Source organism: Phyllostomus hastatus, unplaced genomic scaffold (genome assembly GCF_019186645.2).
Source record: "Phyllostomus hastatus isolate PE091 unplaced genomic scaffold, TTU_PhHast_1.1 phas_scaffold_46, whole genome shotgun sequence".
In the NCBI taxonomy this organism is placed as follows: Eukaryota; Metazoa; Chordata; class Mammalia; order Chiroptera; family Phyllostomidae; genus Phyllostomus; species Phyllostomus hastatus.
Window position 1 is genome coordinate 4,780,402 of NW_025334032.1, and position 24,536 is coordinate 4,804,937.

A 24,536-nucleotide genomic window follows, 5' to 3' on the forward strand; every position below is an offset into this window, starting at 1 on the left:
TAGTAGATAACGAGTTTCTGTTTGGGATGATGAAAAATTCTAGAAATGAATACTGGTGATGGATGCACAACATTGTAAATGTTCTTAACCACTAAATTGCGCACTTAAAAAGGATTAAAATGTAAATTTCATGTTACACACACTTTATCTCAACTAAAACATTGTCAAAAAGCAAAAAGTATATATGGCTATGAATTCTGTGAAGAAACAAAAAACGTTAAGTGGGGGGAAAAGTCAGAACTGCTAGTCAGAAAATAGCACTGTCTGTTGGGCATCTGCAATGCTGCTTGTTATTTTCTGACTATTATTTCATGGGTAAATTGTATGTTCTCTGTGCTCTTGACTATGTCTCTAGATAAATCTGTCTCAATTTTCAACAATCTACTGAAAATTAAATATTCACAATGGTTGTACTATGGGGATAAAATTATAGGCTTTTATTTTTCCTACTCCCCCTGAATTTCCCATCTTGTTGCTATATTGCTTGTAAATCCAAAATAAACAAACAAAGAAACAAATAACCTGTCAAAGGTTTTCTTTCCCAAACTTAGTTTTAAATTTTAAACATTAACATAGTTCCTACCTGGGCATCTGGATCCAAGTAAAAAAGTTTAACTCTGCTTTCACTTTTCAGTTTGATTTCTGCTTCTCGGGTACTCTGATAACAAGATAAACAAAAAATACAAATTATATTAAAGCATGACCCCTTTTCTTACAGGCATGTCTAAGTATGTCTGAAAGCTGCCCAATCCTGAAAAGCCAGGTTGCTAAATGACTCTGCCCTCAGCTTGGGGAGTCAGCTTCATGTCAATGAATAAGGACAGACTGTCAAGTATGGCACACAGTGACACTGCTCGGGGAAGAAACAGAGTTTAGTGATACCTCATACCTGGCCAATGATGTTGACAATCAACTGGAGAGTCAATACCAATACAAAGAAAGTAAAAGAGAAGAATTATTCCTCTCAACAAAGACTTCATAATTAATGGAATAGGGACCAGGCTTGGAAAGAAATGGTGGAATTTAGACAGCAAAAAGGAGGAAAACAAACATTTTATGTTGAATGAATAAGATGCATACCCATAGCATGAACAGATAGACACTGAATATGAATATGAGCCCAGACAGTAGAAAAATTTAGGGTCCACTTAAGACTGAGGGTACAAGTCACAGAAGAGAAAGGAATATGTTTTGAATGTCAGGAGAGAGAAAACCATGGCAGACACTGAAGGACAGCCATAGGTGTCTGGGGCACGGAGCGGGCATTGCTGATTCATTAAATAAACATTTACTGAGCACCTATTATGTGCTGGGCACTAGGGACACAAACATGAATGATATGAAGTTCCTGCTCCCAAGGAACACTGGTTGGGAAGACAATATAAACAGGCAATAACAATGGCAAAAGAAAACATAAGATACAGTGAGTGCTAACCTGGATCAAGAGGGGCAGTCAGGAAAAAGCTCTCAGAGGAAGGCCTACATTGAAGTACCAGAACATTTGGCCAAAAAAGGAGAGAAGGACATTCTAGGAGGAGGTACTGCCGACACAAAGGTGAAAATTACATCTGAGAAATTACTAAATCATTTGCTATGACTGAATGTTTGGGCATAGTGGAAAAAGTAAAGGAAAATGAGTTTGGGATATATGTGAAGGACTAGAACTTCATTTGAAATCCATCCCCTCACCCCCTGCCACCCCCTGCCACCCCCCAAAAAATCCTGCAGTATTTTAAGCAAAAGAATAAAATAACAAGTTATGCACTTGAGAAGCATCACTTGGATAGGGCTGAAGAAATGGATTGGAAGAAAGACTAGGAGGCCCATGGTTTCTCCTGGGTTATCAAAACTGCCTCTCCATTTCATAGCAAGGCCCATAATACATTCCGCATTCCTAGCTTGAGTAGCCTGCTGACTGGTCAATCCATTAACTGAGACAGGTAATTAAGGAGAAGAACAAGTCTATACAGTAGGTGATACATTACAGTCTGGAGATGCCTGTGGGATTTCCAACTAGAAACATCTGGTATACAGCTAGAGAAACAACTTGAGCACAAGGTAGGGATGAAGGCTGGAATCACAGACTTGGAGAAGAGAAGCCTTTGAAGGAAAGAGATATATGGTGGCAAGCAGGAGAATGGAGAAGTGGGATTTGGGAACAGAAAGAAGCAGCTTCTAAGACAGGGGTATCAAACTCATTTTCACCAAGGGCCACATCAACCTTGCAGTTATGTTCAAAGGGACAAAATAATTTTAGGACTGTATAAATGTAACTACTACTTAATTGTTAAGGAGTTGAAATTACACTTGGCCCTTTGAAGGCAACCACGAGGCTGATGTGGCACCCGGTGAAAATGAGTTTGACACCCTTGTTCTAAGATATTCACAAGACAGATGTCATCTCCAACTGCATTATTTCTCACCCCTGGTGCCCCTAATCTATATGCTGTTCTTGTTACTCGCACTCTCAGTGGTTAAATTTATAGAGTCAGAATAGAATGTCCTCTCTCACATGCTTTCTGCAAAGACCACAAGTCACATCTGTCACATCTCAGCATGTGATGGGTCAGCAGAGGGTATTTTGACCTCTCTGCTGGTGGCTGACCTAGGCCTAATATTACAGTTCCAATCATGGCTAATGAGAAACTGAGCGTTGTCTTAATTTTCTCAGGCATGCAGTTATTATAACAAGTTCTTAGCAATGGACCAAATTCTATCATAACTATTTTACCAACTGTCTACAGGTCTAGCAAAATGAAATGACCACCAGGATACTAACAAACTGGATTCTAGTTGTAGTTCAGTCATTGACTAGTGGTGTGAACTTGATCAAGCCACTCTGCCTCCCTGGACTCCATTTTCATTTGAGTAAAAATAGTGAACAAGATGATAGCTCAAGTCTCTTGCCACAACAAAGTTTATCTTGATGCTATCTACGAGATCTTTCAGGCTTCTGGAGGTTAAGGAAGATTCCTACAAATCATCTGTTCATGCTTACAAGGAACATACCCCTATGGCTGAAGCAGGTTCCTATCATCTTTCCTATTTTTTTCACATCAAAATAGCCAGAACAGTCCTGGCCACTATGGCTGAGTTGGTTGGAGCATCATCCTATAACTGAAGAAATTGTGGGTTCAATTCCCTGTGAGGGCACATGTCTAGGCAGCAGTCTAATCCCCTGTCCAGGTACAAATGAACCCCAGCCTGGGCATGTACAGGAGGCAACTAATCGATGTTTCTCTCTCACATTGCTGTTTCTCTCTTTCTTTCTCCCTTCTTCTCTCTCTAAAAGAAATGAAAAAAAAAAATCCCTGGGTGACAATAAAAAAGTAAATAAAAAAGAGCCAGGACATGTGTACATAGAATCTACTTTATTGAAATCAAGGAATTTGTTTTACTTTGTACAGAGCCATAATGTTTCCTGACAAAAACATCAGTATGAAGTGTTGTGAGCCACTACCAACAGTAATGCATTCTACTCATGAATTCTGTTGAGTCCTTCAACAAAGGTGAATACTATGGTCTCAGACACTGAAGCAGAGCAATAGGTTCTTAATGTAGAGGCAATTCCTTGTGCCTTTCTGAAAAATGCTTGTTGTCTCAAGCTGACTGTGCTAGGAGATGAGAAATGAATAAGCAAAAATGACTGCTATGATCTCCCTACAGACAGAAAACAAACAGGGATGCAGACACATAAAAAGAAAAAAAATTCAACAACTAGCCAAAAGAGACTCATCCTGATGTTGCTACTAATATCCACTAATATCCAAGAGATACTGTCTTCCCTGGACAAGCCATTTAAGGGGAAAGAAGGGACAACTTTAGGCTAAAAATAATGGAAACACTTACAATACACCTTACATACACTGACAGCTCTGCTATGAAATAAAAAGCAAGCTCAGCTTCTTAATGTTCCTCCCATCTCTCCAAAAAGCGTAGGCTACATTAAACATAGGGTATGCTCAATAAATAGTGTTTGAAGAAATAACCAAGTAAATCTAAAGTGTAAGAAAATGAGGCTCAGGACCAGCTCCCAGAGCCAGGGAATAATAAACATCTGAAAGCATCATAATGATAAAAATGAATATTGATAACAACCAATATCTCTATTATGCTGGGTATCATTCTAAATGCACATTTACATTTTGTATGAACTTAGGAGGCAAATACTATTATTATCCTTGTTTAGAAGAGAAAACACTGAGGCATGAGTGGTAAACACTTTGGCTAGGAACTCATAACATTAAACAGGAGCCTGGCATCTAAGGCTGTCTGTCTTTAAAACCCAGATTCTTATTAGATAATGAACAGGCCAACCAGAGAGGAAGAAACTCAAATGGCAAATAAATATATAAAAACATGAAAAATATTACTGTTAAGCAGTGAAATATAAATTAAGGCAGTGAAATACCATTTTTCACTTCTCTGGTGAGGATGCAGAAAAATGATAATGTGAACTGTTATAACCTACTGGGAGAGTAACCTGTCACTATTTGAAATATTTTAAAAAAAACAATAACTTCTGACTTAGAAATCCCACTTTGGGGAATTTCTCCTATTGAAATAAAAGCACATGTATTCAAGCTTACAAACATCTTACTATGTTTAGTGTATACTGTTTGAAAGTAACCTAAATGCTCATAAATAGGGAGATGGTGAAATAAAGTCTGCAATACCCACATCTGGAATATTATATAGCTATGAAAATGAGTAAACTAATCCAGGGTCAGCTATGAAATATTTTAACTAACAGAAATGTTGTAGAGGTTGAAGATGGTGGCCGAGCAGGTAGAAGCTGAGTCCACTTGATCTTGCCCCCAACTCAGATGTTTGGCTGATCTTCCAACAGTTAACCCCAACAATAAATGGAATCTTAGCTGACAGGAAGTTTTGAAGCCAAGGAATACAGAAGACACTTCATACTGTTCAATATGGGGATGTCAAAAATTGAAAGGGAAATACCCTATGCATGGTGCCTGGCAGCAGCAGAAAGGCCAGACAGAAATCATAGCTTTGGAGCTCCCTCCTGTCTCAGAGCAGGGGGGCTTAGTCCTGCACACAGATCCCAACCCTAACTGGGAGAGACTCAGGAAGATATATGGGAGACCCAGGCCACACACATACACACACCGTCAGACTGCAGCCAGCTGTGACCATGAGAGACATTTTGCTTTTTGAGGAGGGGATCTGTGCAGAGAACTAGACAGTAACACAGAACTGTGGTATGGGTAGCACATAGAGTCTTTTTAAAAAGGAGCTGAAAAGTGGCTAGGCAAAGACCATGCACACAGCTGTTCTGCCAGCAAAGAGACTAGACTGAGAGCACAGTTTGTTCCCACTGAATACAGCTGGGCAGGGAGCTCAGAAAGTTGCACAACAAGGGGTTTGCTGGGTCCCACCCAGCTCAGCTAGCATTCCAGGGGTTGCAGAGAACAGTTCTGGATTGTGTCTCCTGTGAAGACATTAGCCTGGGAGTTAGACAAGCAAGAGCTGAGCACCAGAGATGCTTTGCAGCCAAGCAGAACCCATCCACCCCCACAGAGTAAAAAAATCTAGGAAGGAAAGGCATGGCTATCCCCCTCCTGCAAAGTAGTGCAGCCAAGCTTAGGAGCCCCCTGCTAGGCACATATCTGCAGGGAAAAGAAAGGGAGACATCAAGGGGGCCCCTTCAGAAATGTTCTCAGCCACAACAAGACACATTGGTTCCTTAGGCCCTATTCCACCAAAACCAGCTATGCAGAAATGGCACAGCAAGGGGAAATCAGGGGCCTGCTCAGCCTTGGCTTATATACAGAGTTGTCATCAGCACCAGGCAGGAAAGAGCTAATCCCTTTACACAAATTGGCCCCTCATGTGAAACTGACAGCTAACTAATCAGAAACTATACATTATTGAAAATAACCCTGGACAGACCAAGACATGTGGTGCAGGGGCCGGGGAAAAACGCCCACCATCTTCCCTGAAGTCTGAACAGTGTTTCCAAGGGGAGATCCAGGGTCCCCATCCTCTCAATAGCACCAGAAGCCCTCTCATAAACAGGTCAGTGATAAGGCTAAGACTAATGGCAAGACTGCAGAAAAATGCAGGTGGAGGTGGTAACTGCAGTGATTTCATATGTTGGATGACCAACTCCTAGGCCTTGTGCTGGTGAAAAGCCAGCAGGGCAGAGCAGCAAGGAACATCCCAGACACAGCCAATCCTGAAGGAGACAGTCACAGACTACTGATCGTTTACAGCCTAGAACAGGCTGCCTAGAGCTAGAGAGGGATGGCGTCTGACACTGCCAGAGCAGGATACCGAAGAAGAGGTCTGCAGCCAAAGACCAATCTCTGCTGAGATGAATTCTACCTTGTTCTTTTTCATTGTTTGAATGTTTTTTTCTTTCATATAGCTTTTTAACATTCTTTTCTTTTTCTTCAATTTTGTTCCCATTAGTTCACTATGTAATTTTTTATTTCAAATTTCATATTCTATTCTTCCCTTTTCTTACTACATTTTGCTTTCTGCCTTCCCATATGTTCTTATTTTTACTCTAAAATTTATATTTTCCCTTTCTTCACCTCATTTCAGTTCTTTACTTACTCCTTACCCTCCCTCTATCTTCTCGAAATCATTTTTCTTTCCTTTAGTCATTTCATATTCTTTTTTACTTTTCTTATAATATTCTTATTCACTTTCCACTTTACTAATCTCTGCTCATTTGTCACTGATATTGCTGTTGTTGCAGGGAGGGGTATTTTTGCTGGTGTGGGTTTTGTATTCTGTGTAGTTTAGTTCTGTCAGCAACTGGTAAAACAGCATAGGAGTTCAAGGAGGCAGCACCACTGAGTCCAACAGGACTCCTACCATAGAAGGCCACCTGGGTAGGAGGTCCAAGAGGATAGGGAGTCAAAGCAGATCAAGCTAATGTGTAGAAATAAACAAGAAGAGTCGCCTAAAACAGAGAGGCAAAGAAACACCCAACTGAAAGAAAAGGAGGAATCCCCAGAAAGAGTGCTAAATGAAATTTAGGCTAGCAATTTATCAGACATAGAGTTCAAGGAAATGGTTATAAGGATGCTAAAGGAACTCAGTGAGAACTATGAGGAACTCAGTGGAACTACATCAGCATGAAAAAGGACATAGAAAATATGTACAAGAACCAGCTGGAAATGAAGAATACAATTTCGGAAATAAAGAATACACTAGAAGGAATTAAAAGCAGGCTATATGAAGCAGAGGATCGAATCAGCAAGTTAGAAGACAAGGTAGAAAAAAAGCAGTAAGTCAGAGCAATAAAATGAAACACACACACACACACACACACACACACACACACACAGAATGAGGATAGTTTAAGGGAGTTTTGGGACAATAAAATGTAACAACAGTCACATCATAAGGATACCAGGAAGAGAAAAAAGTAACAAGAGATAGAAAAACTTGTTTGAAAAAATAATGACAGAAAAGTTCCCTAACTTGGTGAGAGAAAAAGCCACACAAGTTTAGGAAGCAAAGAGGGTCTTCCTAATCAAGATGAACCCCAAGAGGTCCACTCCAATACACATCACAATAAAAATTTAACGATGAGAGAATCTTAAAAGCAACACAGGAGAAATAGCTAGTAACATACAAGGAAGCTCCGGTAAGGCTATCAGCTGATTTCCCAACAGAAACACTGCAAGCCAGAGGGTATGGCAAGAAATAATCCAAGTAATGAAAAGCAAGGGCCTGCAACCAAAACTACTCTAGCCAGTGATGCTCTCCCTCAAAATGGAAGGAGAAATAAAGAACTTTCTAGACAAGACACACACAAAAAAGGCTAAAAGAATACAGCTCCACTAAACCAGGATTACAAGAGATGCTAAAGGGACTGCTTGAAGAAGAAGATGAAAGAGAAAGAGGAACACAGTTACAAAGGAAAAAAATGGCAATGAACAAATACCTATCAATAATAACCTTAAATGTAAATGGATTACATGCCTCAATCAAAAGACATAGGATAGCTGAACTGATATGAAAATAGGACCTGCATATATGCTATCTACAAGACACCCGCCTCAGAACAAAAGATTCACACAGGGTGAAAGTGAAGGGATGGAAAAAACATTCTATGCAAATAGACAAGGAAAAAAAAGCTGGGGTAGCAATTCTCACATCAGGCAAAATAGACTTCAAAACAAAGGCCATAACAAGAAACAAAAAAGGTCACTACAAAATACTTAAGGGAGTAGTCCAGCAAGAAGATGTAATTCTTATAAACATATATGCACACAACAGAGGAGCACCTTAATATATAAGGAAAATCCAGGAGGACTTTTAAGAAAGAGACTGACAGCAGTACAGTGTTGTAGGGGATTTTAACACCACATTGTCAACAATGGACAACTCTTCCAAACAAAGAATCAAGTACATAGTGGCACTGAATGACACTGTAGATCAAATGGACCTAATTCATATTGATAGAATATTTCACCCCAAAGAAGCAAAATATACATACTTCTCAAACACACATGGATCACATTCGAAAACAGACCACATGGTAGGACACAAAACAAGCCTTACAAAATCAAGAAAATTGAAATCACATCAAGCATCCTCTTGGATCACAATGTCTTGAGAGCAGATACCAACTTCAAGGAAAAAATTCAAAAACATTCAAATACATGGAGGCTAAGTAACATGTCATTAAATTACAAATAAGTTAACAAAGAGATCGAGGAAAAAATTAAAAAGTACACAGAAAAAAATGAAAATGAACACACAACAACCCCAAACTTATGGGACACAGCACAGGCAGTACTGGGAGGGAAGTTCATAGCAACAAAGACCTACCTAAAGAAGACAGAACAATCTGAACCAAACAACGTAACCCTACATATAAAAGAACTAGCCCAGGGGTGTCAAACTTATTTTTCCCGGGGGCCACATCAGCCTTGCAGTTGCCTTCAAAGGGCCGAATGTAATTTTAGGACTGTATAAATGTAACTACTCCTTAACTAGGGGAAAGGAGCCTGGTGCTGCTGCCAGGTAGAAACAAGGTACCAAGACAGATAAAACAAGGTGGTAGGCTGGATTCGACCCATGGGCCTTGTGTTTGCCACCTGTAAACTAGAGGAACAACAACAAACAAAGTCCAGAATGAGTAGAAGGGAGGAAATAATCAAAATCAGAGCAGAATTAAATAACAAAGAGACTAAAAAATAATTCAAAAAATTAATGAATCTCAGAACTGGTTCTTAGAAAAGATAAACAAAATTAACAAACCTTTAACGAGACTCATGAAGAAAAAAAGAGAGAACCTAAATAAATAAAATCAGAAATGAAAGAGGAGAAGTAAAAACTGATAGGACAAAGATAAAAAGGATTGTAAACAATTATTATGAACAACTACATGCTAACAAATTGCACAAATAGAGGGAAATTGATACATTTCTAGAAACATACAATCTTCCAGAAACAAATGAAGAAGCAGAAAACCTGAATAAACCTGTAACAACCAGTGAAACTGAAGCAGTAATCAAAAACTCCCAACAAATAAAAGCCCTGGCTCAGATGGCTTCACAGGCAAATTTTAATAAACATTCAAAGAACTAACACCTATCCTTCTCAAACTATTATAAAAAAATTCAAGAAGAAGGAAGACTACCAAACTCTTTTTACAAAGCCAGTATTACCCTAATTCCAAAAGCAGATTAAGCCACAACAAAGAAAGAAAATTACAGGCCAATATCTATGATCAACATAGATGCTAAAATCCTCAACCAAATATTGGCAAACTGGATCAAGCAATACATTAAAAAGACCATAGGCCATGATCAAGTGGGATTTATTCCAGGGATGCAAGGATGGTATAATATTCACAAATCAATAAACATAATACATCACATAAATAAAAGGAAAGACAAAAAACACATGATCTTATCAATAGATGCTAAAAAGCATTTGATAAAATCCAGCATCCATTTATTATTAAAAACACTCAGCGAAGTGGGACTAGAGGGAGAATTCCTCAACATAATAAAGGCCATATACAGGAAATGTACTGCCAACATTATACTCAATGGGAAAAAAACTAAAAACATTTCCCATAAGATCAGGAACAGAGAAGGGTGTCCTCTTTCACCACTCATTCAACATAGTATTGGAATTTCTAGTCACAGCAATCAGACAAGAAGAAATGAAAGGCATCTAAATTGGAAAGAAGTAAAATTGTCATTATTTGCAGATGACATGACAGTGTACACAGACAACCCTATAGATTCTACCAAAAAACTACTCCACCTAATAAAAGTTAATTCAGCAAAGTAGCAAGATACAAAGTCAATATTCAGAAGTTGAAGGCACTTTTGTCCACCAACAATGAACTATCAGAAAGAGAAACTAAGAAAAAAAATGCCATATACCATAGCAACAACAACAAAAAAATTAAGTACCTAGAAATAAATTTAACCAAGAAAGTAAAAAACCTGTACTTGGAAAACTGTAGAACACTATAGAAAGAAATTGAGGAACATACAAATAAATGGAAGCATATATTGTACTGATGAGCTGGAAGAATTAGGACCATTAAAATGTCCATACCACCCAAAGCAACCTATTGAATCAACACTACTCCTATTCAAATATCAATGGCATATTTCACAAATATAGAAAAAATACTAAAAAATATTTATATGGAACCAAAAAAAGACCCTAGATAGCCTCAGCAATCTTAAGAAAGAAGAACAAAGTTGGAGGGATCACAATACCCGATATCAAACTATACTACAAGGCCACTATCACCAAAACAGTCTGGTACTAGTATAAGAACAGACACATAGATCAATGGAAGAGAACACAAGGCCCAGAAATAAACCCATGTGTCTATGGTCAATTAATATTTAACAAAGGGAGCATGAGCATACAATGAAGTAAAAATAGTCTCTATAATAAATCGTTTTGGCAGAACTGGACTGGTAGAGGTGAAAAACTGAAACTAGATTGCCAACTCACATCATATACCAGAATAAACTCAAAATAGATAAAAAACTGTTAAGTTGTGATCCCATAAAAATCCTAGTAGAAAACATAGGCAGTAAAATCTCATATATCTCACATAGCAATATTTTAGCTGACATATCTCCTAGAGCAAGGGAAATAAAGGGAAAAATAAATGAATGGGACTACACCCAAATGAAAGCTTCTGCACAGCTAATGAAACTATCATTAAAATGAAAAGGGAACTGACTGTGTGTGAGAACATATTTGCCAATGATCCATCAAACCAGGGTTTAATCTCCAAAATATATAAAGAACTCATACAATTCAATACCAGGAAGACAAACAATCCAATTAAAAAACAGGCAAAGGACCTGTATAGACCCTTCTCCAAGGGGAACATATAGAGGGCCCATAGATATATAAAAAAATGCTCAACATCACTACTTATCAGAAAGATGCAATTTAAAACCACAATGAGATACCACTTCATATCTATTAAAATGGCTGTCTTTAATAAGTCAACAAAGAATGTGTGCTAGAAATGAATTAGAGAAAAGAGAACACTAGTGTACTATTTGTGGAAATATAGACTAGTGCAGCCACTGTGGAAAACTATATGGCACATTTCCTTAGAAAAACTAAAAATGGAACTACCTTTTGACCGAGCAACTCCGCTGCTGGGAATATACCCCCAAAATCGGAAAACACCAATTCAAAAGAACTTATGCACCTCTATATTCATAGCAGCACTATTTACAATAGCCAATAGCTGGAAACAGCCTATGTGTCCATGAGTAGATGAGTGGATCAAATAACTGTGGCACATTTACACAATAGAATGCTACACAGCAGAAAGAAAGAATTCCTATTTTTTGCAACAGATGGCTGGAAATGGAGACTATCATGCTAAGTAAAAGAAGCTAGTCAGTGAAAGACATATACCATATGATCTCGCTTACAAGAATATAATGAACAATATAATCAGCAAAATAGAACCAAAGGCATAAAATCACAGAATAGACTGACAGCAGAAAGAGTGGAGGAGGGAGGGAGGACACTTGAAAGAAGTTGAAGGGATTGGTCACGGAACATATATGAAGGACCCACAGACATGGACAACAGGGTGGGGACTGAGTACTGAAGTGGGTGGTGGGCTGGGTGGAGGGGGAAATCTGGGAAATAATCAGGACAACTGTAATACATTAAAAAAGAACAAGTTGTAGAGTAATGCATGTATCATGAGCATGTTTTTAAAAAGTAATTAAAAACATTACATGTGCGTGTATACTTCTATGAGTAATTGGTTTGGTGAAAGAGGAATTACAACAGGTTAATAACATCAGTGTTCTCAAGAATGTGGCAATGGAGATAAGATAAAGGACTAACTTTTCTTCATATAACTTGGGATATCTTTACTTACATTTAAAAATAAATGTAGCAAGCACATTTATTTTTATTTAAATTTTTGTAAAGATGAATAAGTTCCTGTAATATACTCTCACAATATAAAGGCCCACAAATCATAGCTGTAAAAAAATATATTATGCCAGACTACGCCATTCAGCACTTCTCAAAGTGACAGAAACTGGCTCTGCTATTAAAACAACCTGTGGTCAGTTCACATTGTGGAGGTATGAAGAACTGGACTGGCATTTCACCACACCCTGTCACTGCCGTCCTTCCCATAGCACATCTAATACTTTGGGTTCACTATAGAATAGGAGAAAAAAGTGAAGAAAATGGACAATGAAAGAACTTTCCTCAGTAAAACTGACACTTGCTTAGAAGTCAAAGAATAATTTGTTTTAAAAAAGGGCTGCTCACCTCACTTCTGTAAACCCCAAGTTAAATTACTAATGACATACCCTGATAATGTTTTCTCCCTTTTCTTAAAGGGCAATTATGAACCAAACATTTCAGAGTTTACAGAAGGACTGCTATAGGCCTGCTTTGTTTGTGTCTTAAGTTTATCTTAAGTAGACAAAACAATCGAAGGTCAACGACTATGGCCTACAACATTTCATTTTGAGAATGAGTTATCAGAATTACACCATTTTGACTATTGGCTGATTTAAACAGAAGGGCTGCAATAGGAAGATTTAGCAAAATACTCTGAGGTCAGAATATATACTTTTTAATATAAAGTGTCATGATTTGTTTCCACTCCCTCCAACATATCTAACTCCCTGGGATGATCATCTAATCCTCTGAGTCACAAAGCCATAATAAGCATTATAGAACAAGGAGGCCTAAGAAACAGAACACCCAATGACCTCACAAACACAACCCTACCAATACCTTTGTATCATAATACATTTGCATAATTTTCTGGATCAGGATATGGGGAAGGAAGCATCTTTTACAGACTTGATTTAAAAAGTTAGCAAAGGGATATAAGTTAAACTTCCAATCAAGCTGCTGGCGTAGGTAAACACGGCTCAACTGCTAGCACAACCACATCAAACAACCATCACTCAGAAATGTCAGAAATTTAATTCAATGGAAGTCTGACAACTACAAATTAAAAGAAACCACATCTCTCCAGACTAGTAGAAGAGGCACAGATGTGGAACAATCTGGTCCCACAACCACATATTGTGGATAAAAATTCGGGAGGGGTATTTTGGGAGTAAGGAGTCCCAGCTCCACACCAGGCTCCCCGCCGCCCGGGCACAGCATTCAGGTGCCAGGAAGATAAATTCAGGTATGTTCTGGCTTCAAAACGCAGCAGAAATCAGTGGAAGAAACTCCTGGAATCCCAAGATATTCCTCTAAAAGAACCCACACACAGACTTACTCAGACTCACTCTCTCTGAGCTGCGGCACGGAGTAGAAGCTTAAAAGTCACCAGTGGCATATAGAAAGGAACTGAAGTGTCTGGCATCAAGGTGAGAGCTGAGGAACAGCACCCCTGACAGAGCCATGGAACTGGCAGGTGGGTGCCATATCTGAGACTCCATCAACATAGCTAACACTGCCCCACCCTGGAGTAAGTACCCTGAGGCTCCATCCCACCCAACTCACAGCTGTTAACAGAGACTTTTCCATATGAAAGGTTGGTCTCAGGCTCCTGCTTCACAACTTCCTAAACCCTTTCAAACAAGCAACAGCTGGCTTCAGTGAGCCCCTAGACCCTATATCTCTTGCTAAGTCGTCATAGGCCTGGCACTAGCAGCAGCCAGCCTAAGTTCAAGCTTGGCTTCATCTGGGAATCTCTAAGCCCAGAACAAGCAACAGTATTCTCAGATTGCTTTATAGTTCAGGCAGAGTTTCCCAGGCAAAACACAGGTGGGGGTTGACCTTGACCTGCACCACCCAGGAAATGCCAAGGCCTGCTAACACAGTGGACAACTACAGACCATGCAGGAGCACCATAACCCTGTTGCTGCATAGCTAAACCTCCACAGGGGGCAGAGGTTGGTGGTAAGTGGTCAAAGCCAGGCCTTGCAGCTGACTGGCCTGGCTAAATCCCTCCCATTGACCAATCAACAGTAACCAGGGCCCAGCTGCAAGAGGAGAAATGTACTCAGTCCAAAAAAAGGGCACATCTCGAGTACTCAGCTTGGGTGACAGGGGCCACTGAACCCTACAGGACACCTACTACATTAGGCCACACTACCAAGACAGGGAGCCATAGCAGCTCTACCTGATACATAGAAACAAACCCAGGGAGGCTGCCAAAATGAGGAGACAAAGAAACATGGTACAAATAAAAGAACAGATTAAAACTGCAGAAAAAGAACTAAACAGAGGAAGATAAGCAATCTATCAGATGCAGAGTTCAAAATGCTGGTATAAGGATGCTAAAGGAACTTAGTGAGGACCTCAACAGCATAAAAAAGATCCAGTCAGAATTGAAGGATAAACTAATAAAAATACAGAACAATTTACAGGGAAACAACAATAGAGCAAATGAGGTCAAGCATCAAATCAATGATTTAGAACATAAGGAAGCAAAAAACAAACAAACAAACAAACAAACACCACACAGAGCAAAAAGAAGAGAATATAAAAAAAATGAGGATAGTTTAAGGAGCCTCTGGACAACTTCAAGAGGTCCAACTTTCACATTATAGGGGTGCCAGAAGGAGAAAATGTGGCAGGAAAAGAAAACTCCAAAGGTTTCTTATGCTCTGTAATTGTAACACTTGCAAAGTTTCACACAGGACTGTAGAAGCTGACAAGTCGTAACCAAAGCAAACGGCCAGTTACTCAAGGTCGTACACAGACTCCCATGATAAGTTCCTGTGCTCTGTAGCTTCTGCAAATTCCTCCTGAGTTTTCTCTTTGTCTCCCATATAAGGTAGCTGGACCTAACTTCTGAATTCGGCTTCTGTAACCTTGCTTCGCCACGTAGGTAGGAAGCCCGAGACTATTTAAACCCCGGGAGAGTGAGGATCGGTGCTCAGAGGATTTGGATGTTAGCCACCCCCTCTGGGCCCCCAGGTAATAAAGTTCGTGCTTCATTATCTCCCCGCGTGTGGGTGGATTTTCCACAATAAAAAGAGCAAGAAATTGGAAATCTATTTGAAAAAATAATGAAAGAAAACTTCCCTAGTTTGGTGAAGGAAATAGACATGCAAGTCCAGGAAGCTCAGAGAGTCCCAAAGAAGTTGGACCCAAGGAGGACTACACCAAGGCACATCATAATTAAGTTACCCAACATTATAGATGAGAGAGTCTTAATAGCAAGAGAAAAGAAGATGGTTACCTACAAAGGAGTTCCCATAAGACTATCAGTTGATTTCTCAAAAGAAAACTTACAGGCAAAGAAGGGGATCCAAGATGACTCTATCCAGCAAAGCTATCATTTAGAATTGAAGGGCAGATAAAGTGCTCCCCAGATAAGGTCAAGTTCAAGGAATTCATCATCACCAAGCCCTTATTATATGAAATGTTTAAGGGACTTATTTAAGAAAAAAAAGGAAGATCAAAACTATGAACATTACAATGACAACAAACTCACAACTATCAGCAGATGAACCTAAAAAACAAAAACTAAGCAAACAGCTAAAACAGGAACGGAATCACCGAAATGGAGATCACATGGAGGGTTATCAGCAGGGAGAGGGAGAATGTGGGGAAAAGGTACAGGGAATAAGAAGCACAATAGGTAGGAAGAAAATAGACAGTGGGAGGTTAAGAATAGTATAGAAAATGGAAAAGCCCAAGAACTTATATGTACAACCCCTGGACATGAACCAAGGATGGGGGAATGCTGGAGTGTGTGTGGGAGGAGGGGGAGAAAAGGGAGAAAAAAAATTGGATCAACAATGTAATAGCATAATCAATAAAACATACTTTAAAAAAGCTCAAAAACTAGAAAAGCTGTGGAGGAGAAAAGTATAAATTGTAAACGTGAGGATTTTCTTAATACTGTCTTTACAGATGGAAATGATATACATCCCAATATTACCTAAGTGCAACCAGAGAAAGAAGTTATTAAATAATAATCGGGTTTATAATCTGATCATATTAACCATAGACTTTGAAGGGTTGACTAATTTTATAGTTTACATAGTCAATGAAAATGTTTATAAGAGTAAGTATTCTGATACTATTAAATGCTGTTAAATTCACAACAAATATATTTAAATTCCATATTAGACAACTGGAAGAAAACAACAAGTTTTAGGGTAAATACAGCATGTTGCTTAATAAAATAATAATGATGTTCAATAGTAAATATACAAACAACATAAGGGCTAAGAATATACAAAATGTTCTGAAAACCGAAGTCCATGTCATCCCTACCGCATATAAAGGGCCTCTCCATTATATTCCAAAATGAGACTTTAGTTATTTTTGTACTAAACAACTTCTTGTCACTTGCATCCTGTTTGATCATATCTCAGTCACAGTGGAAAACAAACACTAGGGTAATGAGATAAATGAAGCAGAAAGAGGAGTTATACCTTTAACAAACTTCTGCCTGTCCCTCATGTTCTGTTCTTTTCTCCAAAATCTTAACTGTGACCTGATCACCTGCTGGACCCTTTCTTATACCCTCCTTCCCTGGTATTGACCTCTTTATTCTTCATCCCTGATTAAACTCCCCTCCTTGCACAGCTTTGTGTCTCTGGACTCTCCCCTCTCCCTTCCATTCTGAATCCATCCTTTGTATAATCAGGATGACCAGTTATCCCTGCTTTCTTAATAGATACAAATAATTACCACCCCAGATACACTGGATAGGGCTGGAAACAGCCAAAATCACAGTCACATTAGAAGCCTTGGATTGTGAAAGACCTGAGAGTCAGACACAGAAAGACCCTGGGCCCCTTAACCGCACACCACAAAGACATCACTGATGGACACCTGCCACCTACAAGCACGATGACTGCACAATGAGTGAACAATAATACATCTTAATTTGCTTTATTCTTTTTTCCTTTGAAAAATGATTTTCTGCCTATTCCTGCCTTCCTAAATCAAATTATCTTTAAAACACCTGAGAGTCAAGGGGAAAAACAGTTTAGTCCCTTACAACACTGCATTTGTCTGGCTTTCACCATGACCCACAGTAAAACATACATTTACATCACATCCCAATGCACACACAATATCTGTATCTATATCTATAACTATAAAGTAATATTCATCATCATTAAGAGTAGTGTACTTTAATATTCTCTACTAAATTCTATCCTTTTAAAAAAATCTGGGTCATGTAATGTTGAACTAAAGAAGTCCGACAGATAGTGCATGCTAAATGATTCCATTTATAGGAAGGTCTAGAATAGCTGAGGTTAATCTACAATGATAGTGGTCAAAAGAATGAGAATATCAGCTTGGAAGGGGTTTCAGGGCAGTCTTCTAAGATGCTGGAAATGTTTTATATATTGAGATCTGAGTGGTGGTTATGTAGGTGCACAAATGTGAAATCCATCAAGCTGTATAATTAGTATTATACTTGAGCATTTTACTCTGTTAGTTCTATTTCAATAAAGAAAGAATAAAAAATTGAAAAGTAAGAAATGGTGGTTGAAATCAATTAAATTGATTTTACCAACTAAAACAGCTTCAGCTAGCATGATGGTTACTCAAAATTTGAAAACAGCTCCAAATATGTTATGCATATAAATTTTTAAAAGAATATATACACACATATACATATATACATTCACATGTGTGTGTGTATTCGTGTCAGGCTTTGTATCAGACTTCTTTAGCTCAACATTATGTGAGCCAGATTTTTTTTAAAAATGTGTACGTGGTTTTTCTTTTTTTATTTTTGAAATCTCCCTAGGTGTCAGAATCAAGGAATTCTGAGTTATGCTGGCTAGATAATAGTAGGCAATGACAAAAGGAAAAAGAGACCACTCCTGGATGTCTTCACAGGGGAAAAAAAAAACCAGATTACTAATTAAACAACATTAGGCTCAAATAATGGGTCTTCTCCTAGGTATCCCTTGTTCACCGAGTAAGCATAGAAAGTTACTTTTTGAATTCTAGATTGCTATTGCATATATTATCTGATTCAAATCTTTTGCTTTGAGAAATTATGAACCCCCAAACATGCAGAAATAAAAAAATCTCAACGTAAACTATGATACACAAAACTTCATAATACAAAAATGCAAACACATACACCAAAACTCTTCCCAGCCTAAAAAGTGGTTACAATGGTAGCACTAAAATTAGCTATAATAGGCAGGTGCTAAAAAGATACTGTGGTAAGAGTCAAGTCCTAAGAAAAACAATATTCTAAAGACCTAGCCTGGGAAGGAGATTTTATATTTTATAAGAACCATGTTATTTAAAGTAAAGGTCAATGCTGAATGCTAGTCTATTTATAATTGTATATAGAGAAACCATGTCTTCTATTACAGTGTTTAAGATGTGGGTGTGTACAGTCTCTATTTCATTGTACTAGGGGAAAAAAAGAATAGAAAGGCAGTAGCAGAGTAAGAATATAAAGATCTAGAGAAGACAAAGATATTTCTCTCATTTGAAAAAGAAATCATTATAGATGCACATAAGGAGACAAGTACAAGAATATTCACTGTGACAATGTAAGAGAAAAAAATTGGAAATAACACAATAGCTAATATAAAATGCTTACACAATGCAATGAAAGGGTTGAACTAGATCTATATACCAACTTGGATAAATCTCAAAAACAATGCTGAATTAAAAATAAAAGCAAGTGCAGAATGATACATTACTATTTATACAACATGTTTAAACATACAAAACACAACCATTATATCAGATATATTGGTAACGATATAAAAATTAAATGGAAGTAATCCCAGAAAACTCTTAATAGTGGTTGTGTCTGATAGAGGTTGCAAGAAAAGAAGGGAATGGAATAAGGATGATGTTTAAAAAGAACTTTAAAACTGGTGATTTTTTTCCTTAAAAAAAAAAAACGCTAACAATATAGTAACAAGTGTTGAATCTGGGTGATAGGAACATGGTTGTTTTGTTCTCTGTGCTTTTCAGTAACTTATAAGTTTCTCAAAATTATACAAAATACCAGATGTAACTTTTTTTCCCATTCCAAATAACCCACAAACAATTTATATAATACAGGCAACCCCTCTTAGGTTTCGTGGCAAGATTCACATGGACCCATCATCTTTTAAATTGTGTTTACTGACTTGAATTAGGGCTGTATATATGTGAACACAGTAAGCATTATGTTACCATGGGAACATTTACCTGTGTATTTTGGTTATTTCTTTAATACTTGTAATATGGTATTAATATTATGGAGGGAAAAACACTTAAAGTGTTTTTCAACTTTTTTATTTCATGGCATAACAAAGGAACTACTAAAATTCTGCAGGTGACAAAAATATATTTTTTGCTGATCTGACACAAAAATACCTATAATTTTGATTCATTCACACCAACTGGCCAGCGTTGTGTTTGCTGTTGCCATTTTTTTTTTATTTTGACAATCTAAGGGAAAAGAGGTCCATGCCCCTGACTAAATAGTAAGGTATTGCATGTTTTAAAAATTCTTGCAGCACATTGGATGAAAATTGCTGACATAAAAAATAACAACAAAACAATACTTTATAAGGCACTTTCTGGGAAACAGACTGAAATTCTATTCTGGTCATTTCACCTCAGCACATATTCAAGTTAGAAAAGAAAGAGCAGTAACTACAATGTTATTTACTGCAAGGTAACTACTGCTAATCATTTCAACAGATGAAACGAGAAATAGGAGAGGGGGGTGCCAAAACACCTGAAATTATCTTCTGAAGCGAGGAGTCCTTGTAGTACAGGCTTCCCCACTAGGTGATTGTTCTAGGAACCCATCTCTATCAGTGTACCAGCTGGTGGTGTTGTGAGAGGCTGCATTCGGCTTCAGTGAATTTTTTTTGAAGACTCTTTCAACATGTTTGTCCATTTCATGATGGGTGATTTACAAGTGCACCTGCCCACTCCTAGCTGAGTATTCAGCTAAGTTTTTGATTAAAAATGACATGACCCCTGTGTCCCACTCTCCCCATTCACCTAATCTCTCTTGGAGCAACTTTTTGTTTTCTGAGATGAAAAAAGTCCTCAAAGGGAAATGTTTCACTACTATGGAAAAGGTGAAACAAAAAAAAAAAAACAGAAGAAGGACTAAAAGGAATCAAAATCAATGAATTCAAAAACTGTTTTGAGCAGTGGAAAAAACTTCTTGATAGGTGTATTGCATCAAATGGAGAATACTTTGAATGTGACTTAAGTTTAAACATGTAAAAATAAATACACAACTTTTTATAAATAAATGAGGGCTTTTGGGGGCCCCTCCTCATATTTCAATATCATTCTATGAAGAGCAGAAGATTTAAAATGATGTTACCTTGACTAGTTCAGGCAGGTAGCTATCTAAACTGGAACCAGAACCTTCCAATTTGCTTTGTTCATCATCTAAAATGGCAAAACAGATCACCTGAGTCACTTATAGTTGAACAAATTTTTTTAAAAACAGGAAGAAGGTCAGTTCTCTTATGTGCCCTTGAACACATTGGATTTCAACTCTGAATGCTCTTTAGAAATACCTTGGAGCTTTAAAAAAATACTCTGATGCCCAGGCCCAATGGTGAGAATTCAACGTTTGATAGCTGGTACAGCATTGATACTGTCTGATTAGAACTGGCACTAGGCATGAACACCATCCCACAGGGCCACATCCATCAGATGTGCTAATAGTCAGGCCTCCCCAGAACAACTCAGTCAGAGTCTTCAGAATCTTTGGTGGGACAAGCAAAGAATATATGTATCTCCTCAGCCAACAACATTTATTCATTGCTTTTAGAGAGAGAGGAAGGGAGACAGGATAGGAAAGAGAGAATCATTGATGTGAGAGAAAAACACCGACTGGTTGCCTCCCATACACGCAAGGACCAGAGACCAAACTTGCTACCTTTTAGTTACAGGACAACACTTCAAACAACTGAGCCACGCAGGCCAGGGCAAGAAAAATATTTTTTTAAAGTTTCTAGGCATTTCTAAGAGACAGAATTGAGAATTCACCTGTCTAGAGAACTAAAATAATAAAATAAAATAAAAAAACCCAAACCCACACATGAATTATCAAGAAAATAGCCAGATTTTCCCACCAATTTCATCTGAGGCTTCTGCCCTCTACCTTTGCTTTGGACATTCCAAAGGATATGATTAATAACAACAGTAATAACTATAATTAGTATTTTAAGCATTGACTCTATGCTAGGTACTAGATATACATTATCATACTTAATCTTTCCATTGACCAGCACATTCCATTTTTTTAATTCCTGTTTTACAGGTGAGTAAACCAACACTCAGAAAATGTAAACATCCTACCTAAGTTCTCACAGCTGAAAGATAATGTTTATTGTTGGGATTCAATATCTCAGGTCTTCCTTTCTGTCTCCAAAGCTATGGTTCTTCCAATTACATGATTTCCATATAAAAATGATGTTAGGGTAATAAATCATAATGTGACAAAATCTTTTTTTGACAGGCTGTCTGTAAAAAGCTCACATCTGTCTCACCTCTCATGTACATATGCAATGTACATCTATTTTCTATACCCTCTGGCAAAAATAATGGACACCTGCAGAGTGTGGCTGCATGTAGGGAAAACTAGACCTACCTACCTTCATGAGAGTCTCCATTTCGCTTTTCTTGCATTGCAGCTTCAAAGTTGAGCTGGAGAATCTTGTTTAGAGTTGTGATCCATTCTTCCATTTCCACTTCACTGTCTGCTGCCAAAAGATAACTACTTTTGTCCTGCATTTTGAGCTCAAAAGCAAAACGCCTGACTTTGTTGTTCTGAAATGGAAAAGGGGTAACAAGACATATTTAAAAGAATTAGAATGGCCGTTAAAGTTTTTCTCTTTATTATTTGCTGATGGGTGCTATCACACTGGCATTTTGGAACAAGTCCCCTTCACATAAAACCCATCACTATCTACCTCCCCTGCTTTATTTTCTCCATAGCTTTGTTTTTCCAACTGACACACTACATATTGTATGTAGTCATCTTATTTGCTGTCCCCTCCAATGGAATGGAAGCTCCTCAGGGCAGAGATTTCTTTTATTCAATGCTACGTCCCCATTTGTAGAACACTGCCTGGCAAATAACAGGCTCTTGAAAAACACTTGAATGAATGAAATTTCATGAAAATTTTCATTTCCCCTAGCTCCTATTTTTTTAATGAACTAGTGTGTGGTATAACATTTTTAAAAGCAAATCATTATCTATCAATATGTTTGACTTCCTTCCTTCAAAATTTTTCATTTATGAGTCCCAAAATATATTAGGACACTGTGTCTACCTTCCCCTTCTCTCATGCCTGTGGTTTTTATGACTGGGGAAGGGTGTCGTCCATGTGCATTAAATGATGAAAGATGAACATGCCCTAGAGCAGGCTTTCTCAACCTCTGCACTACTGATGTTTGGGCTGATAATTTTGTTCTGAGGGGATATCCTGTGCAGTATAGGTGGTTTAGTAGCATCCCTGGCCTTATCCACTAGATACCAGTAGCATTCCCTCCACTTGTGAAGATCAAAGCATGTCTCTAGATATTACCAACTATCTCCTGGGGCTAAAATCACCCCCAGTGACTACATTAGATAGAAGTTAAGCTCAAAAGACCATGGTACAAGATTCTTTGTAGGTACAGGCTAAGGGACATAATATCACCAACTCCTGCCAACCTGCAGATGACAAAGCAGACCCCTTGTCCACTAAAATTCTAGCGGGTTAGCTGTCCCCATGAGGGCTCCTCAATGCAGGTCTCAAGGACAGGGCCACACTTCCAAAGGCATGCATCTCTGTGTACTTCTCAGAAACATGAAGGAATGTGCTGCTCCCGGCAAAGCCACAAAATCTACTGTATACAGACGACCTAGTGTGGGTGCCCTAATTGCAGCCTTGGACCTCACTTAAACTTCACTTTACATCAAGGAAAGAATCAAAGTTTAGAAGTGAAATGAGTTTTCTTTCCCCTACATTCCTCACATACTCACAATTATGAAAGTAAAAGTTAAAGGGGGGAAGGGAAAGAACATTAGGTCTCAATTCTGAATTATTCCTATTTCCTTTTTTACAAAATAAGTATAATCACTTCAATCTCCTAAAATACTTTTAGAGCTTAACATTCTAAACTGGATTCAAGTCAGATCTACTTTAAAATTTTAGTTTAGGTATTTCTTTGAACTCACAGTGTTAATCAACTAAATCTTTAGTAATGTCCAATAGCAATATATTTTTAAAAAATCCCAAAACACTTAAACCACAACTTTTGGATCTTAGCTTACAAATGGACATGGATAAAAACAAATAATTTTAAACTTTTGGTGCCTTAGATACAATTCATTAAATAAAAAATGCCATCAGCAATATCTGCAAAAAAAAAAAAAAGAAGAAGGATGAGGCATCCACTGACGTCAGAACCTTAGATTTTAAAATGTACTCCAGAGACTGAATAATAGACCACCCAGTCTATACTTATAAATTACCTATACCCTGTGTTGACGACTGACAAAAAAGACCTCTTACAAACAAAATAATCACGTCCTACTTTCCAAATGCTAGAAAATTCAACTAAAAGGTAACTTAAAAAGTGTCTCAACTTAAAAATATAAATCAAACTCCTATTTAGGAATCCCACACAAGAAGTTAGTTTGCCATCATTGACAATTCACTCTGGTAGTCCTTACTTCATACTGTGAATAAACATACTTTTCGATATAATTTGGTTTCTATAGCAGCAGCTTTCAAGTGAGGTTGGGTTACCATCTGGGGAGACATCTATGTGCCAATTAGCTGTTGATGCATAATAATTTTCAGTGAATGCTATGTGATGCTATACTCTTGATCCAGGACCCAAGTACACTGAATACACTTTTATGTATTCCACATACACCCCTTTTTTGGATCTGGTACAGTGGTTTTCTTTTAAATCAATTACCAATAATTAAGAACACTAAGATTTAACTACAATTTTCTATTTTTCCCCTTCCTGAAAAACCCAATGATCTGGCAACCCTAAGCTGGTATTTCCACCCAGCAGCATCAGTCCTCTTTAAATGGGACCACCTGTCCTCCAGTTTGTGACACTTCCAAGTATTCCCT

General features: G+C 37.9%; 1 protein-coding gene across 23 annotated transcripts in view; it reads right to left on the minus strand.

Moving 5' to 3' along the window:
• Positions 1–24,536, minus strand: part of DOCK9 (dedicator of cytokinesis 9) — a 337,662-nt gene that overhangs the window by 144,296 nt on the left and 168,830 nt on the right. For all 23 annotated transcript variants that reach the window (XM_045821862.1, XM_045821859.1, XM_045821855.1 and 20 more), the window contains exons 8-10: positions 22,053–22,227; positions 20,771–20,838; positions 584–658 (exon numbers count right to left, since the gene is read on the minus strand). In XM_045821862.1, the coding sequence (XP_045677818.1) occupies positions 584–658; positions 20,771–20,838; positions 22,053–22,227 (318 nt within the window). The remainder of the gene's footprint in view (positions 1–583; positions 659–20,770; positions 20,839–22,052; positions 22,228–24,536) is intronic.